The sequence below is a fragment of the Nerophis lumbriciformis genome, linkage group LG25, assembly GCF_033978685.3.
Source record: "Nerophis lumbriciformis linkage group LG25, RoL_Nlum_v2.1, whole genome shotgun sequence".
NCBI lineage: Eukaryota > Metazoa > Chordata > Actinopteri > Syngnathiformes > Syngnathidae > Nerophis > Nerophis lumbriciformis.
The window spans coordinates 30881859-30900229 of NC_084572.2; the positions used below are offsets into that span (position 1 = coordinate 30881859).

At 37.0% G+C, this 18371-nt stretch overlaps 1 protein-coding gene across 3 annotated transcripts in view; it reads left to right on the top strand.

Annotated features, from left to right (window-relative positions):
- The first annotated feature begins 1201 nt into the window (after window positions 1-1201).
- LOC133621808 (noelin-2-like) overlaps window positions 1202-18371 on the top strand; it is a 57486-nt gene continuing 40316 nt past the window's right edge. For 2 of the 3 annotated variants that reach the window (XR_009817698.2, XM_061984179.1), the window contains exons 1-2: window positions 5665-6423; window positions 14218-14367. Coding sequence is in view for 2 of the 3 variants with exons in the window: in XM_061984179.1 (XP_061840163.1) it covers window positions 6280-6423; window positions 14218-14367 (294 nt within the window). In the remaining variant the exon portion in view is untranslated. Of the gene's footprint in view, window positions 1371-1440; window positions 1541-1756; window positions 1805-5664; window positions 6424-14217; window positions 14368-18371 lie in introns of those variants that run through there. The other variant, XM_061984182.1, reaches the window with a different exon arrangement.

Below are 18371 nucleotides of genomic sequence, written 5' to 3' on the forward strand. Positions count from 1 at the left end.
GGAAATATGCAATATTTTTCACCCCCAAAAATATAAAAGTTAAATATTTGATGTGAAGTAATTGAAGCATCGAATAGGTCAATAATTCATAACAACATTGATTTTGATTCATGTTTATTTTTTTGAGCATTGACTGCTTAAAAAAACAACAAAATCCAACTAAAATTATTGGAGATCCAAAAGGGTTCCACTCATATAAATAATAAATGTTTGTTTACTTTCCACACTGAAGTCTCAAGATCAGTGGTTCTCAAACTTTTTTCCAACAAGTATCAACTCAGAAAACACTTGGCTCTCCAATTAATGCAGTAGCGTAGTAGGCCTCATTAATCATTAAAAACAAGGCAGCGGTTTTATTTAAGTAGTATATTTAATATCTTACAGTTTAAACAGTAAAACTGTTTGAGAATCACTTCTTAAGCTCAACTTCAGATCAATTCGCCAGTTTTTATAATTTTTGTTTTTGTTTTATGTCCTTTTTGTTGAATACAACTTAAGGTTTTTTTTTAAACACAAAATATGCGATATAATATTTTTTTCCCAAAAATATTTGAAAATGGAATACTTGATGTGAAGTGAACTGAAGCCTTGAATAGGCCAATAATTCATAACATTGATTTTGATTCTTTTTTTAATTTTTTTAGCAATGATAGTTTAAAAAAAAAAAACATTAAAAAAACCAGCCTACATGGTAGTGTTGTGTTATTATTATCGACACTATTATTCAAATTTTTTACGTTTTTTTTTTTGTAATAGTAGTTTAGTATTTAGGGCCACACTTTGGACCCCCGGTGTCTGACCATATTTGGTAAAAATTGGTGTCCTGAAATTTGCCTAACACTTTTAATAACTGCTTCATAGCGACACATGCTATGATAATCAAGTATAATGTGTGTTTAATGAGTTAATATCATACCCCTTCAATTATGTTTTTGTTCATAAATTAATTACGTAAGTAATAATAGTGGGCGATGTCCTAACGTTAGCTTAAGAAGCGTGTAGCGTACAGTTTGTTAAAAATGCAAATTTAAATTTTGTGTGTCAAAATCAGAATTTTAATGCGTTTTGTGCCCTCTAACGTCAAGTATGTACCGAATGAGATATTTTAAGGTTCGACGCAGATTTATAATCAGGCGCCGCCGGGGTCCACTACAAAAAATAAAGAGCAGCATTGAACGAGTTAACCGGCTAACTAACTGCTGTGCTTTGCGGATAAATTATTAAATAAGCTTTCTTCAGAATCAAACAAAACCAAGTTTTTAATATGATTAATGTTCAGTTCGTGAGTGTGTTGTAACATGACTCGACTCGGAAAATGAACTTGTTAGCACGAGTAGTACTGGTTAGCCTCGCCATCTTGTGGACTCCAGGTGCATATATTTCTAATTACATATATATTTATGTCTACACAACGATAAATAATTATTTAGGATGTTCCAGCTACGAAGAAAAGAAGATTGCTTCCCTCAAAGAAAGTATTTTTTTTCTTACCGAGCTCGCCCAAGTGTGCCTAATAAAGTGGCTGTCGAGAATGCTCCAGGTGAGTGGATCGAGTCATGTTGATCTTATCGATACCAGGATGTTATCGCTATCGTACCGACGCAAGCCCGATACTAGATCGGTATTGTCAATTCTAATGCTCTTAATTTTTTGTTGCATTGTATATTTATTATTATATAAATATTATAGTGTATAGATAACAAATGATTTCGCTTTCATTCATGTTTCTGTTTTTTTGTTTGCATGCATCATAAAGACGCAATGGGAAGGAAGCACTCCCATCATCCACAAGCGAAGGCAGGAGGTTTGTGAAGTTACAGTGGTGATGAAAATATCGGAACGTTCGTATTAATATTTTCTAATTTGCGCCAAAACACACATAAGGAAGTGACAGTGTACTTAAGTAACAGTCAACAAAGTCATGGACATTTTGAGCTGCTTGATCTCCTCGTGCGGTAAGAAGGCTGCAAAAAAAAAAAAAACACGTCCAAGTGCAAAAAAAAACCGATACAAATTTAAAAGTAATCACATGCAGAGAAATTGGACTTCGCTTTGGGGCTGAAAATGTCAGGTGAACTTTTTCTTTGACAGTAAGTGTCACTACCCAGCAGTGTTGGGTTAGTTACTGAAAACCAGTAACTAGTTACTTTATTTCAAAAGTACCTCAGTTACTAACTCAGTTACTTACACCAAAAAGTAATGCGTTACTGTGAAAAGTAACTATTTAGTTACTTCTTTTTTTTCCTTTTTTTTTTAAGGCTCCCATTAATGCCCTTTTAGCCTTCATTTCAGTACTGTTATTGCACTGGAGAATAATACAATCTGTTGATCAACTTGACATGCATTTGCATCACGGAACTCAGAAAGCAATGTGGTCTACATACAACACACAAAAACAAAGATATGTTTCAAAGGGCCAATTTATTTCAGGCCAGAACAAATTGACAAAACTATTTTAAATAGCTGCAACATAATGGTACTTTAACTTTAAGTAAATAGGATCTTTGATCCAAGACACAACTTACATTTAACTAAAATGTTATTTTCTTTGTGCTCGACAAAAGAAAAGTATTGAGAATATCTCTATGTTAAGAAACTCGACTTCTGGCTTCGCCATGATGTCTTGTTAGTTGTTATGAGAGTAGAGTATGTGTGTGTGTGTGTCCATTTAAGATATGACACATGTGAGGTGAGTGGCAACAGTGAGTGCGTGCAGGTGCTCTAGCTTGGTGGATGGCTGCGTGCAAGACACCGATAAATTCACAAAGTTGCAACAAACCGCCGGTCTCGTCATTCACCCTCGAGTCCGGAGCTGTAAAGACCCACTGCCGGGTAAAGTGAAGGTTGTTAGCCCCGAAGTACATAGGCCCTGGAGGGACGTCTCCCCTGCGCTCCTCAACTACGGTCTGGGAGCCCCCCCAACCCCACCCACGCAAAGCACGCCTTTTCTTTTCCTTGTGACACAGAAGGACGACACCGCAGCGCTCCAATAAAACACACTCAGATCTTCTGTTTCTAGCTGATACTGCGTTATTTTACGTTATTTTTTTATGTAGTAACGCATCATGTAGTAACGGTAACTGAGTTACTAAATATAAAAAATAATGCGTTAGATTACTAATTACCACCGAAAATAACGGCGCTAGTCCCAGCTGGCAGAAGACATTGATACAATGTTGATTATACGCGCATGTCCTTTAAAACTGACTTTGAAACAATGTCGCAAAATAGTTGTATTTGTAAACTGAGACAACGTTGGTGTCTAACGTTGGATTTACAATGTTGGTTGGAAAATTATCAAATTTTAATGGTCAAATCAACGTCACAACCTGACGTTGAATAACCGTCATCAAAAAGCATGTTGTTTCAGTGTTGTATTTGTGTTGTAAAATATTGGTTGGAAAATGACCAAAATTCAAGGTCAAATCAACGTCAGAACCAGACATTGATTAAACGTCGTCCAAAAGCATGTTGTTTCAATGTAAAGTTTGAGTTGCTCAACGTCAGGACCTAATTCGACAAGTTCTTAACGTTGTTTCATGTGCCTGCTGAGTTTCCTCACTTAAAATTAGTTAACACTGAGCGTTATATCCTATTACTTTTTAATATTCACAGTTGTTTTTGGCTTGTATGACAGTCAGTGGCATCATATAACATCGTTACTTGTTGCCGTCACAAAAAAAACACTTAGCTGAAGTATTTTACAAGATACGTTGTTGTGCATGTGCACCTGTTTGGTGTATTTTATTCCCCCGAAAACTTGTTTTTAATTGCCTGTTTAATGGTTATCATCACAGTTTTGTTACTTATGGCACACTGTCATTTAATACAATTGGAATAAAAGAGCAAACAGGTGAAATGTTGCGAGAAAACGTTGCAATGTTGACCCTATAAAGCTTTAAAGCTGTCGTTGGTCAAAAAATAATAATGAATTAAAATCAATGTTGTAATGAATTATTGACCTATTCAAAGCTTCAATTACTTCACATCAATGTTGCATGTTTTGTGTGTTTGCCATATAAAAAAAACATGTTTTTTTTTACAAAAAGGGCATAAAACAAACACTAAAAAACTACATATAATTGACGATATATCTGAAGTTGATCTAGAGACATAAGTGTTGAAAGTAGAAAAAAAAGAGAAACAGAGAAAATAGGATATTGCACATTCTGTGTTTTTGCTATAAAAAAACAGTGTTTTGACAAAAAGGGCATAAAACATAAAAGAATAATAAAAACGTATATTCGGCGAATAGATCTGAAGTATATATATATATATATATATATATATATATATATATATATATATATATATATATATATATATGTATGTATGTATGTATGTATGTATGTATGTATGTGTGTGTGTATATGTATATATACATGTGTGTGTATATGTATATGTGTATGTATATATATATATGTATGTATGTGTATATATATATATATATTTATATATATATTATGTATATATATATATTATGTATATATATATATATATTATATATGTATGTATATATATATGTATGTATGTATGTATGTATGTATAATGTGTGTATATGTATATGTATATGTGTGTGTGTATGTATATGTGTATGTATATATATATGTATGTATGTGAATATATATATATATTTATATATATATTATGTATATATATATATATTATATATGTATGTATGTGAATATATATTTATATATATATATATATACACTGTATGTGTACATATATATATATATATACATACAGTATGTGTGTATATGTGTGTATGTATATATATATATATATATATATATATATATATATGTGTGTGTGTGTATGTATATGTATATATGCAAGTGACTTTTTTAAACACTTTTATGAGTGGGACCATTTTGGATCCCTTAGAATTTTAGTGGGATTTTTTTAACTACCATTGTTATTAAAAAAAAAAAAAAAAAAAGATTAAAATCAATGTTGATATGAATTATTGACTTATTTAGGTTTCAATTACTTCACATCAATTGAATTTTTTGGGGGAGAAAATATTGCGTATTTTGTGTATTTGCCGTATAAGCTTTTTTGACCAAAAGGTCATAAATTAAACAAATTATACATAAGAATGATACAAACTTAAACAAATAGATCTAAAGTGGATCTCGAGTTTTACAAAAAATTATGATATATTTTTAAACAATTTTATGAGTGGGGATCTTTTGGATCCCCAATAATTTTAGTGGGATATTTCTTTTTAAACAATAAAACATTTTTGGTGGGCGGGGGGAAATATTGCATATTTTGTGTGTTTGTAAAACAGGGTTTTTACAAAAAGGGCATAAAACATGTAAAAACAACAACACTTTATATCTATAGACTGACCTGAAGTTGATCGAGAGATTTAAACGTTGAATAAAAGAATACAATAATATATAGGTTATTTTTATGACAGAACTCTCTGGGACCAAACATGAGGGGAGCCCTAAAGCTTAAAACAATGTATATATTGTAACGGTGTTGATCATCAAAATGGCTTTTTATTTTCCAGTGTGTGGCCCCCAGTGTAAAATTTTATGCACCCCTGGACTAGAAGATGATCTTTAATCAAGCGCCACTTAGCAACGACTCCCACTTTATGTACTGTCCACCCATCATCTTCATCCCTTTTGTCCACTAGGTGGCAGTGTTGCACCAGTCAGAGGCTCCTGAGCTGCAAAACAACACGCACACACACACACACACACACCATGCATAATGACAGAGCAGCAGCTGATCAATTCACAGCATCGGGCTCTCTCGCAGGCAATCAATCAATATGTGAGGGCAGAGAGAAGGACAGGAAGGAGGCTGCAGGGCCACAAAAGGAGGACGAAGGGAGGCAGGGCTTGACTATTCGAGGCAGCGAGATAATAATAAGAAGAAAGGAGGGCACATGTTTTGTCTTTTTGACGTCACATCTCAGGTTGACGATGGCGCTTTGGAAGGAGGAGGAGAGCAAGGGATGGGCGAGTGTCTGAGAGAAAGGCGGAGAGAGAGAGAGAATCCATGAGAGCATCTCGCAGCATCCTCCTGCCAGACAGGACGCCATCCAGGACACGCTTCCTGTGCTCAGCGGGGTGGGATGGGGGGGCGGCGTCTTCTTCCCATGGACACGTCAGGATCGAAACCGTCCGTTTTTGGACACTTGGAGCTGAAAAGTAACATTTGATTTCAATCAGCGGGACTGCCGCTGTCAACAGTTTGGAACACCTCGACCAGCTGTTGTGTGTGTGTGTGTGAGCGTGTGTGTGTGTGTGTGTCAAGATGAGCGTGCCCATGTTAAAGATCGGCGCCGTGCTCAGCACCATGGCCATGGTCACCAACTGGATGTCCCAGACGCTGCCTTCCCTGGTCGGACTCAACGGAACCGTCATCTCCCCTGAGGGGAACCATGAGCGCATCGTCAGTGTATGTATTATACACACACACACTCACACACACACTATGCAAGTTCATTATTCTTTCATGATGCATTCATGTCAGACGATACAACAGATCCAGATTTTCTTCCACCATTATTATCAGTATTATTATTATTGTGTGAATGCTCCAAAGCATTCACACATATGGTTTTCTACACCAAAATTCATCTATTTATTATTATTCTTCTTCTCCAGATTTTGGCGCGCTCTACCTTACAATTTTCACCCGATTCAAACAGTTCCAACTTCAAACTGTTCAGACTATTCAGGAATCGCGAATACACATACTAGACACATTCCAAAAATTCCCAGATTTCCCAGAATTCCAGTTTTTCCGGGACATTTTTCCTATTCAAAATGAATGGGCCATTTTTCAAACTTCCACCATTTGCAAATTTTTCAACCGATTCAAACCATTCCACCTTCAATACATTCTACCATCCTGAACATTCAAACTATCGTTTTTTTCAAGTTCCAAAAAATTCCAGGAATACCCATTTTTTTAAACCCTTTTTTCTGTCGACTACTCCGTCCACATTTTTCAACCCACTTCAACAGTTCCACTGTCAAATCATTCCTCTTAATCAGGACCAAAAACAAACTTGTTTTTGGAACTGGAAAAATTCCCGGTTTTCCCGAAATTCCAGGAATTCCGTAATACCATTCCTCAATTAAAAATGTTACTACTTCAACATTTCTCGACCGATTTGAAAAAATTCCAGCACCAACCATTGTTCAACAAGTTTTTTAGCATTTTTCTTAAAATTCCCAAATTTCCATGAAATTCCCGTTGAAAAGAATGGCACATTTTTCAAAGTTACACAACTCCCCAATTTTTTATCAGATTCAAACCGTTCCAACTTCAAACTGTTCAGCCTATTCGGGAATCGCGAATACACATACTTGACACATTCCAAAAATTCCCAGAATTCCAGGTTTTCCGTGACATTTTTCCCAATCAAAATGAATGGGCCATTTTTCAGACTTCCACCATTTGTAAATTTTTCAACCGATTCAAACCATTCCACCTTCAATTAATTCTACCATCCTGGACATTCAAACTATTGTTTTTTTCAAGTTGAAAAAAATTCCAGGAATTTCCAGAATTCCCGTTTTTTTCAAACCCTTTTTTCACCCTTTTTTCTGTCGACTACTCCGTCCACATTTTTCAACCTACTTCAACAGTTCCACTGTCAAATAATTCCTCTTAATCAGGACAAAAAAGAAAGTTGGTTTAGGAACTGGAAAATTCCCAGTTTTCCCGAAATTCCAGGAATTCCGTGATACAATTTCTCAATTAAAAATGTTACTACTTCAACATTTCTCGACCAATTTGAAAAATTCCAACACCAACCATTGTTCAACAAGTTGTTGTTTTTCTTTTAGCATTTTTCTAAAAAATTCCCAAATTTCCATGAAATTCCCATTGAAAAGAATGGCAAAATTTTTCAAAGTTACACAACTCCCAATTTTTTTATCCGATTCAAACCGTTCCAACTTCAAAATATTCAGCCCGTTAAAAATTGTGTGCTCTCCTTCAACAATTAAAAAAAAATTCCCGGATTTCCAAGAATTCCCAGTTTTCAGGGACATTTTCCCCATTCAAAATGAATTATCCATTTTTCACACTTCCATAATCCCCACATTTTTTTTACCTATTCAAACCATTCCAACATCAACACATTCCACTCATCCAACCAACACTTTTCCAAGTTCCAAACCAAATTCCAGTTTTCCTGGAAATTCAAACTCTTCAACATTCGAACCATTCCAACATTCAAACTATTCTTACATTCATACGACATTCTATCAGCATTTCACTTCAACTTCAGCATTGGAGCATTCAAATGCAATTCCTTTGGGAATTGCCTCTTCTAGTTATTATTATGATACTGTAGCCTGTTAGACTGGGCAGGTGTACCTATTGAAGTGGCCAATGACAGTATATTCATAAAAGCTCAACAAATACTGTAGTTCTTCATTGAGTGGCCAGGTTACTCAACTGAAGCGAATACCAGGCGTCCATTAGAGGTAAGACTTTTCGCAGGAGCTGGCTTGTATTTCCGAAAAATCAATCATCAGTTTGTGCGCAAACAAATTATACCAGGGTGATTTATTTATTTATTTCTCTGGGAAGGCTGACTTACCCATGACACATCTGGCTATTTGTTACCATAGCAACAACAAACCTTGACAACCCATGTAGATGCTGTCAACCTCCACACACGCACACAGTTTGTGTGTTTTTTTCTCTACCCCTGTTCATATTTGGGCTTCTTTGCATGATTTAACTTTCTGGCTCTGGAGAGGCGCCGCGCAGCTGCTCCGAGTTCAGCAAAGTCACACGCACGCACACACACACACACACACACACACACACACACACACACACACACGCGCAAATGTTAGCCAAGGACAGATGGACTTGTCAGAGGCGGAGTGAGGCACCTCAGTGACACTTTTGACAGTTAGTAGTGTTGTGTTTTTGTACATTTTAGGCTCACATTGGTGTCACAGTCAGACAACAAAAACCTTGTTGGCCCATTTTTTAAAAAGTAATTTTGTTGACATATATAACATCATACTTCAAAAAAAATAAAAAATAAAAACTAATTGCTGAATAATGAATCAAAATCAATGTTTATATGAATTATTTAAGGCTCCAATTACTTCATATAAACTATTCCACCTCGATTTTTTTAGGGAGGGATATTGCACATTTTGTGTTTTTGACCACAAGAAGAAAAAATAATAAAACTGTATAATCAAAGGATAGATCTGAAGTTGTTTAAGGGATTTAAGTAGAATTTTTATTTATTTTTTATTTATTTATATATTAATTATATATTAATATTTAAATATATATATATAAATATAAATATGCATGTATGTATATGCAGTGATGGGCAGTAACAAGCTACGTAGCTGAGCTACATTTTCCAGTAGCTGTTAGCTACTTTTTTAACGAGTAGCTTTTCTTGTAGCTTAGCTACTTTTAGACCCATGTAGCGAGGTAGCTTACATCTAAGTTAATCGCTACAAAAATAAAAAATAGGCTATAATTCCAAGCCTCCAAAAAATGGAGAAAATACAATGACCTGGATGAATGAGAACATACATACATACGGAGAAAATCCATGATGATTGGTTGGCGTTCGTATGATGAGTCACAATGGGCTAAAGTTAGGGCGAAACATTACGGACTGGCCGATCAAAGACAAGATTGGGTGGGAGGGACTCCGAGACAGAGGGACGTTTCGAGGTGACCACTCAAAACAAAACAAAAAAACATACTCAAAAATGGCAGAGAAATTCTTTCCCGCAGATTAGATATTTCCTTTAGTGATGAAGACGACATGCAGGAAACCGTTCTTGGCCATATTTAGACAAATGTATGCGTTTAGAGAAAACCTTAGTTTTGGCCATTGTTTACTCTGTAAACCAAAATTATAACTGCTCTCTTCATCGAAGACATGGAACACAAATTTAGGAACAAACATTAAGTTGAGTTGAGTTCATGTAAAGTTTTACTGCTCATAACCATTACTTAGACTTCCTTTTATTGTCATTCAAATTTGAACTTTACAGTACAGATAAGAACAACATTTTTGCACTAGCTTGTTTTAGTGCAGGATAAAAGAGCAATAAGGTGCAGATACAAATAAATAGATTACTGTACAGATACATATATTGCACTACCAACTGTTCCCAAACAACGCACAAGTCATTGTTTTTTTTTGTCAAGATATTGATAGATGCTGTTTTTTTACTGTAGGGAGAGAAAGTGAATAACATTATAGGGGTGGGCCAAAGAAAAGGCAAACTAAATAAATACATACAGTGGGGTGCGAGGACCCCTCGATGTAGTTGTAGGGTGTCCCCAGCTAAATGACAGATAGTTAATAGTAATGGACCCTTATTGGGTACAATCTCGGTGACATGAACATTGGTATTATACATGTGGGACCATAAATAGAAATGCTGTTAAATGTACCTTTGATGTTACAAGCTACTTTTGCCATCTAACTTGTAGTGTAGCTTTCTACAATTTTCTGGGGATAGCTTCCCCTGTACATTTAATCGTGAGTAACTTGTAGCTTAGCTTACTACATTTTCCAAGTATGTGACTTGTTTTTAACACTGTGATGAGTGGGACCCTTTTGGATCTCTAAGAATCTTAGTGGGATTTGTTTTTTTATAACCTGTCATTGTTAAAAAATTAAAAAAAGAATTAAAATAAATGTCGATATGAATTATTGAACTATTTAAGGCTTCAATTACCTCACATCAAATATTCCACCATAACGGGTTTTTTTTTGGGGGGGGGAGTAAATATTGCATATTTTGTGCGTTCGCCATATAAAAAACAAAAGTTTTCTTTCACAAAAAGGGCATAAATTATACATAAAAATGTTAAAAACTTATAATCAACGGATAGATCTGAAGTTGATCTCAAGGCTTAAATATTAAAAGTACCGTAAAGGAAAATGTATGATTATTTTTAACACTTTTATGAGTGGGGCATTTTTGGATCCCCAATAATTTTAGTGGGACTTTTTTTTAATACTACCTCTGGAAAAAGTGTTAGAATCAGCAGTCTTGGAGGATGTTCATTCACTTGTTTAATTTTGTTGACAAAAGCAGATAACACAACTATCATCATTTTGAAATAGCAACTTTCTGGCTTCTAGAAACACTAAAAGGAATCAAGAAAAAAAAATTGTGGTAGCCAGTAAACATTTTGGCGTGAAACTATTTTGGAATTACTAAATTCTGAGGACTCGCCTTGTAAATTTTAATTTCCGAAGCTAACACCTGCATCAGATTTAATCTGCAGTTAAAAAGGAATGTTCTCACCTTGGAGAGCTGTTGCAGCAGGGGGATTGACATGAATCATGGCTACAAGACCAGAGATGTTGATTGAAATAAAGGAGATGATTACCATACTTCTTCAAGAAGGTAAAATGTTGCAAAATATGTTGCTTGTTTTCAGTCAGCTGTGTGTATAACGTAGAGCAAGTACTAACAACATGGGAAGGTTGTAACAGGCAAGCATACTGGTAGACCAAGGAACATCTCAGAAAACTTCAAACAATATGTCTTGAAAACAGAAAAAAGAAGAAGAATTGGGCGGAAAGTCAACGAACTGTAAGAAAGCGCCGAAAGGAAACAGGATTTAGATACAAAAAAAGCTAAAGGAAAGCTATCATTAACATCTAAACATAAAACACAAGGTTCCAATGGGCTCAGGAAAAGCAACCGTGGACTATGGATGACTGGATGAAAGTCATATTCAGTGATGAATGGGATGAATCTGCTTTGGACAAAGTGATGATGATGCTGGAACTTTTCTTTGGTTTTGGCTCCAATGAGATTTATGAAGACGACTGCCTGAAGAAAAGGTGCACATTTCCACAGTCATTGATGATATGTGCTGCATGTCAGGTAACGATGGCCGTCAACACAATAAATGCACACGTTTACTTTGTGTCTCGTATTCCATCGATGGAAAGGATGTTTGGGGACGATGACATCATTCTTCTACATGATAATGCATCTTGCCACAGAACAAATAGTGTAAAAACCTCCAGTGAAGAAAGATGTCAGTCCAATGTAAAATGTGTGGTGGAAATAGAAGACAATGGTCCAAGACAGGACTCCAACATGCAAAGCTGGTCTGACAACAGCAATCAGAGAAAGTTGGAGGAAGGTTGATGAAGAGTTCTGTTTGTCACTCGTTAAGTCCATACCTCAGAGACTTCAAACTGTTCTAAAAGTCAGAGGTGGTTAAGTGCAGACCTCAGAGACTTCAAACTGTTCTAAAAGTCAGAGGTGGTTAAGTCCATACCTCAGAGACTTCAAACTGTTCTAAAAGCCAGAGGTGGTGCAACAAAGTACTAGTGGTGGGTTGTAGAGTTTTTTTGGTTGTTTGTTTGTCATGATACCATATTTTTTTCACTCTGCTGAATCTAAAAGTTAAACTGGTACTGACTACCACAGTTTCTTTTCTTAATTTATTTTAGTGTTCCTGAAAGCCAGAAAGTTGCCATTTCAAATGATTATAGTTTTGTGTCATGTTTGTCATCTGCTTTTTTCTACAAAATGAAACAAATGAATGAACATCCTCCAAGACTGCTGATTCCATCATTTTTGCCAGGGGTTGTATACTCTGGGGATTTCGACCCACTGGGGTCGCAGCACATTAGTTTTGTCATGAGAAATAATTTGGCAGGAATTATCCAATTTCACCTCCTTGTTTTAAAAACGATTATTTATTTATTCTAAATATTAGGGATGCACAAAAAAATTAATTCACAATATATGTATGTGTATATATATGTATGTATGTGTATATATACATATATATGTATCTGTGTGTGTATATATATATATATATATATATATATATATATATATATATATGTGTGTGTGTATATATGTATGTATGTATCTATGCATATATATATATATATATACATACACGTATATATACATTTATATCTATATATATATATATATATATATATATATATATACATATATTACTTTTTTGTACATATAGGTACTGTCCTAATATAATACAATAGCTAGCTATAACACAAAGTTGACAAAAAGTTTTGTCTTTAAATATATATAATGTCTGTTTTTATCATTTATAAATAAATGAATAAATAAACAAAAAGTGCCTTTGCATGCTTTTAGCACTTTTCAATTTGGACTCTCCTGCTCTTAAGTATTCAAGTTTGAACGTCCCAACCTTCCAACCTTATTTTGTTGATCTGTTTTAGCCTTTTTGTTTGAGGTGGAAAAAGGCTAATGTATTTGTGGCATTCTTAAAAAAAACACATACATACAGTGTACCGTATATATATATATATAGTTTATTTTTTAATCGATTTTTGAAAATTATGAATCAATTTAGAATCGGGATGAATAAGAATGGCCTAAAAACATGTTTTAAATTTTTGACTCACACAATTTTTATTTTTTTTCAAACAATTTTTAAAATGATGAATCGATTTTAGAATCAGGATACATAAAAATTGCGGTCCGGATGTGAATCGATTTTTTTTTGTGCACCCATGGAAAATTTGTTCTCTCAATTTTATTTTAAAATAAAAAACAACTTAAGATATCATAACAACGTAAGACATCAGTTGTATACTGTATAATTATATATTTTTTTACCAACTAATATCAGTCTAGGATCGCTGGCCTTTTTTTGAACAATGTTGCTTATCTCGGTCAGCGTGCGCTGCAAAGTCTGGTTATCTCGCATCAAATGAGCTACACGAGGCATTTGTGAGGATTTTTACACAATATCATTTTGAAAAAATATCTGGTAGAACCCTCAGCAAGACGTGTGTTTGTTTTACTTTGTTGGGAACTCTTTGATGGAGACCCGTTTAGGAGCAAGTTCCGTAAAGGCATACATGGAGGAGTTTGGTGTGGAAGAATAAGAACGATGGACAAAAATAATCCCACAGATAGATTCCATAATGAAGTGGAAGCTTTTTTTTTGAACGCAACATTGGCTCCAGTTGGACGTGAGGACGACAGACGCGTCCTGGCCAAACGTCCCGCTAAGAGACTCGAGGGAGAGCTTATTTTAGCTGCGAGAGATTCCCAGTGTATGTATGAGTGCGATGATTTAAACAGGAGCACAATTAGCCAACAACGTTTCTAGCACACTCCCAATATGTGATAAGAAACATTGTGTAATGATTGTTTCCAGCCTCCTTGTATTGTGCCGAGTTGAGAGAAAAGTGTGTGTTTGCAGGGTTTGTACCCGGGCTCAGAGGAGGTGTGGCAGGTCTACAGCACCGCCTCAGACCCGGACGGCAGGTGCGTGTGCGCGGTGGTCGCCCCCGCGCGAAACATCTGCAAACGAGACCCTCGCGGTCGGCAACTACACCTGCTGACCGAACAGGTGAGTGTGCCTAATGTCCAGTCGTTTTGGCTTAGTTTTTGCCGCAGTGTGAGAGAAGAAACGCACTACCGACCTGATAAGCCCGAAAGAGAAAGAGAGGATACAGTATTATCTGCTCATAGATGCTACATGGTGGTTGTTTGAGCATGCATGCGGATAATGCTTCAGTCACACGCAGGATTCTCACAGGAATGAGCAAAAATACAACCTTACCTACTGAATTGGCGCACTGACACACTCGTGGCCGTAACTACCATTGAAGACACAGAGGTCATGTCCTCGGGGTTTTTTTAGTGACAAAAAGAAGATGATAGGACTGACTGTAAATATACTTTGTGTGCTACATCACCATGCGGTAGATCAGCGGTGTCCAAACTTTTTGCCCTTGGTCTAAAAACGTTTGATCGAGGGCCGAAAGTACTTTTTGTGCACGTCCAACAATATTGTGTAGTAGAGATGTCCGATAATGGCTTTTTTGCCAATATCCGATATTCCGATATTGTCCAACTCTTAATCACCGATTCCGATATCAACCGATACCGATAAATACAGTCGTGGAATTAACACATTAGTATGCCTAATTTTGTTGTGATGCCCCGCTGGATGCATTAAACAATGTAACAAGGTTTTACAAAATAAATCAACTCAAGTTGTGGGGAAAAATGCCAACATGGCACTGCCATATTTATTATTGAAGTCACAAAGTGCATTATTTTTTTTAACGTGCCTCAAAACAGCAGCTTGGAATTTGGGACATGCTGGGGCATGAGGAGGTTTAGGTGGGCGGGGTTGGGGCGGGTTGGTTGAGGTGGGGGCGGGGGGGTGTATATTGTAGTGTCCCGGAAGAGTTAGTGCTGCAAGGGGTTCTGGGTATTTGTTCTATTGTGTTACGGTGGGGATGTTCTCCCGAAATGCATATTTGTAACAGTGTTAAAGTTGTTTATACGGCCACCCTCAGTGTGACCTGTATGGCTGTTGACCAAGTATGCCTTGCATCAGTGGCCTAGTGGTTAGAGTGTCCGCCCTGAGATCGGTAGGTTGTGAGTTCAAACCCCGGCCGAGTCATACCAAAGACTATAAAAATGGGACCCATTACCTCCCTGCTTGGCACTCAGCATTAAGGGTTGGATTTGGGGGTTGAATCACCAAAAATGATTCCCGGGCGCGGCCACCGCTGCTGCCCACTGCTCCCCTCACCTCCCAGGGGGTGATCAAGGGTGATGGGTCAAATGCAGAGAATAATTTCGCCACACCTAGTGTGTGTGTGTGACAATCATTGGTACTTTAACTTTAACTTTAATGCCTTGCTTTCACTTGTGTGTGTGTGAAAAGCTGTAGATATTATGTGATTGCAAAGACAGTGCCTTTAAGGTTTATTGGCGCTCTGTACTTCTCCCTACGTCCGTGTACCACTCCGTACAGCTGCGTTTTAAAAAGTCATAAATGTTACTTTTTGAAACCGATACCGATAATTTCCGACATTACATTTTAAAGCATTTATCGGCCGATAATATCGGCAGTCCGATATTATCGGACATCTCTATTGTGTAGTAATGATAACCACAATAAGAACTTTTTATATCGCCGCATTCCTAGTGTCGAGTGGTTGCAAGTCACCCAAATAAAAATATATATAAATATGAAAAAGTATTGCGATTGTGCACAATGAGCAATGCCAGGCTTGGGAACGCGCTCCACTTCAGGAAGCAAATACGCAGCGTGCTCGCCGCAGTTATTGAAGTGTACCGACTGGAGTTTTCCATCTGAGACGCGGCACAAGAGTGATTTATGACAGTCATGTTGAATTATTAAGCGCCCCAGTCGCATCTTCACACATAAACAGCAGGAAAAGGCACACAAACAATAATAAATCCCTCCTTGCGCCGTTCCCGTTGACGGGAGACTTCTGTATTTATGAATTACAATGAACTCCCAGAGCCTGTTGTGTGTGTGTGTGTGTGTGTGTGTGTGTGTGTGTGTGTGTGTGTGTGCGTGTGTGCGTGTGTGCGTGTGTGTGTGTGTGTTTGTTTTTCACACTGGTCCCCAGCATGTGTTTTCCAGGAGGAAGTGTGTGGGAGTGTTGGTTTGTATGTTGGCATAGTGCATAATGACAGTGATCATAAGAGTAAATATTTTCCTTTTTGTAAAACATCGTAAGACGTTGGTGTCAAATTGTCTTTGAAGTGGACAAAAAACACATTTGTTTACGTGTGTTTAACGTGTCTTTGGAGTGGAGCTCAACATGCACCTGAACGTTGGCTTCAAGGAGGAGTAAATTGTGCCTAAATGTGAATGTTTGTCATCATGAGAGCGTCCTTGGTGACTCCGCTTCTCGCTTTGAGTCAGCTGGGATAGGCTCCAGCAGCTTCTCTTAAAGGGGAACATTATCACAATTTCAGAAGGGTTAAAACCATTAAAAATCAGTTCCCAGTGGCTTATTTTATTTTTCTAAGTTTTTTTCAAAATTTTACCCATCATGCAATATCCCTAAAAAAAGCTTCAAAGTGCCTGATTTTAACCATCGTTATAAACACCCGTCCATTTTCCTGTGACGTCACATAGTGAAGCCAATACAAACAAACATGGCGGATAGAACAGCAATGTATAGCGACATTAACTCGGATTCAGATTCGGAGCGGCTTAAGCGATTCAACAGATTACGCATGTATTGAAACGGATGGTTGTAGTGTGGAGGCAGGTAGCGAAAACGAAATTGAAGAAGAAACTGAAGCTATTGAGCCATATCGGTTTGAACCGTATGCAAGCGAAACCGACGAAAACGACACGACAGCCAGCGACACGGGAGAAAGCGAGGACGAATTCGGCGATCGCCTTCTAAACAACAATTGGTATGTGTTTGTTTGGCATTAAAGGAAACTAACAACTATGAACTAGGTTTACAGCATATGAAATACATTTGGCAACAACATGCACTTTGAGAGTGCAGACAGCCCAGTTTTCATCAATTAATATATTCTGTAGACATACCCTCATCCGCTCTCTTTTCCTGGGGGTCTGGCGGCAGATTTCTTTGACTTTATCGTTGGAAATGCATCTGCTTTGAATGTCGCAGGATATCCACACATTCTTGCCATCTCCGTCGTAGCATAGCTTTCGTCGGTAAAGTGTGCGGAACAAATGTCCAATTTCTTGCCACTTTCGCATCTTTGGGCCACTGGTGCAACTTGAATCCGTCCCTGTTCGTGTTGTTACACCCTCCGACAACACACCGACGAGGCATGATGTCTCCAAGGTACAAAAAACAGTCGAAAATACGGAAAATAACAGAGCTGATTTGACTCGGTGTTTGAGAAAATGGCGGATTGCTTCCCGATGTGAATTCACAACGAGAGCGAATAATAGAAAGGCGTTTAATTCGCCAAAATTCACCCATTTAGAGTTCGGAAATCGGTTAAAAAAATATATGGTCTTTTTTCTGCAACATCAAGGTATATATTGACGCTTACATAGGTCTGGTGATAATGTTCCCCTTTAAGATCCAGAAGAGGTTGAATGGAAGATGTACTTTTTTTTGGAATTTTGCCTATCATTCACAATCCTTATGTAGGCTAAGAACACACGTGGTTTTCTTTTTTTTAATGCATTCTAATTTGTAAATAAACGCTAGCAAAAGTCAGCTAATAATGGAGCCAGTGTGAGTCGCTCTATTCCGCCTATTAAGCGCTCTAAAAAACATCCAAAAACATCCATCTCCGTTTTTTCTACTGTACATGCTGTAAGTATATATGGGCTTTCAAAGATAATGCCTTAACTATAAATTTCAATAACGGCGCTAATTTTTTTAACGGCGGATTAACGCGAACACTTCCTTTTTGACCCTCCTGCTGTAGCTGGAGGAACTTGGCTGCAGTTCACTTGCTACTAATGAGCCAGAAGTGAGCAGAAATGGACAAAATAAAGTCTACCTTACGGAAATATCAGGCTCAAAGCCATAGCACTTTGTTCTCCCGACATAAAAGGACCTTTTTTTTGTCGTGAGAAGA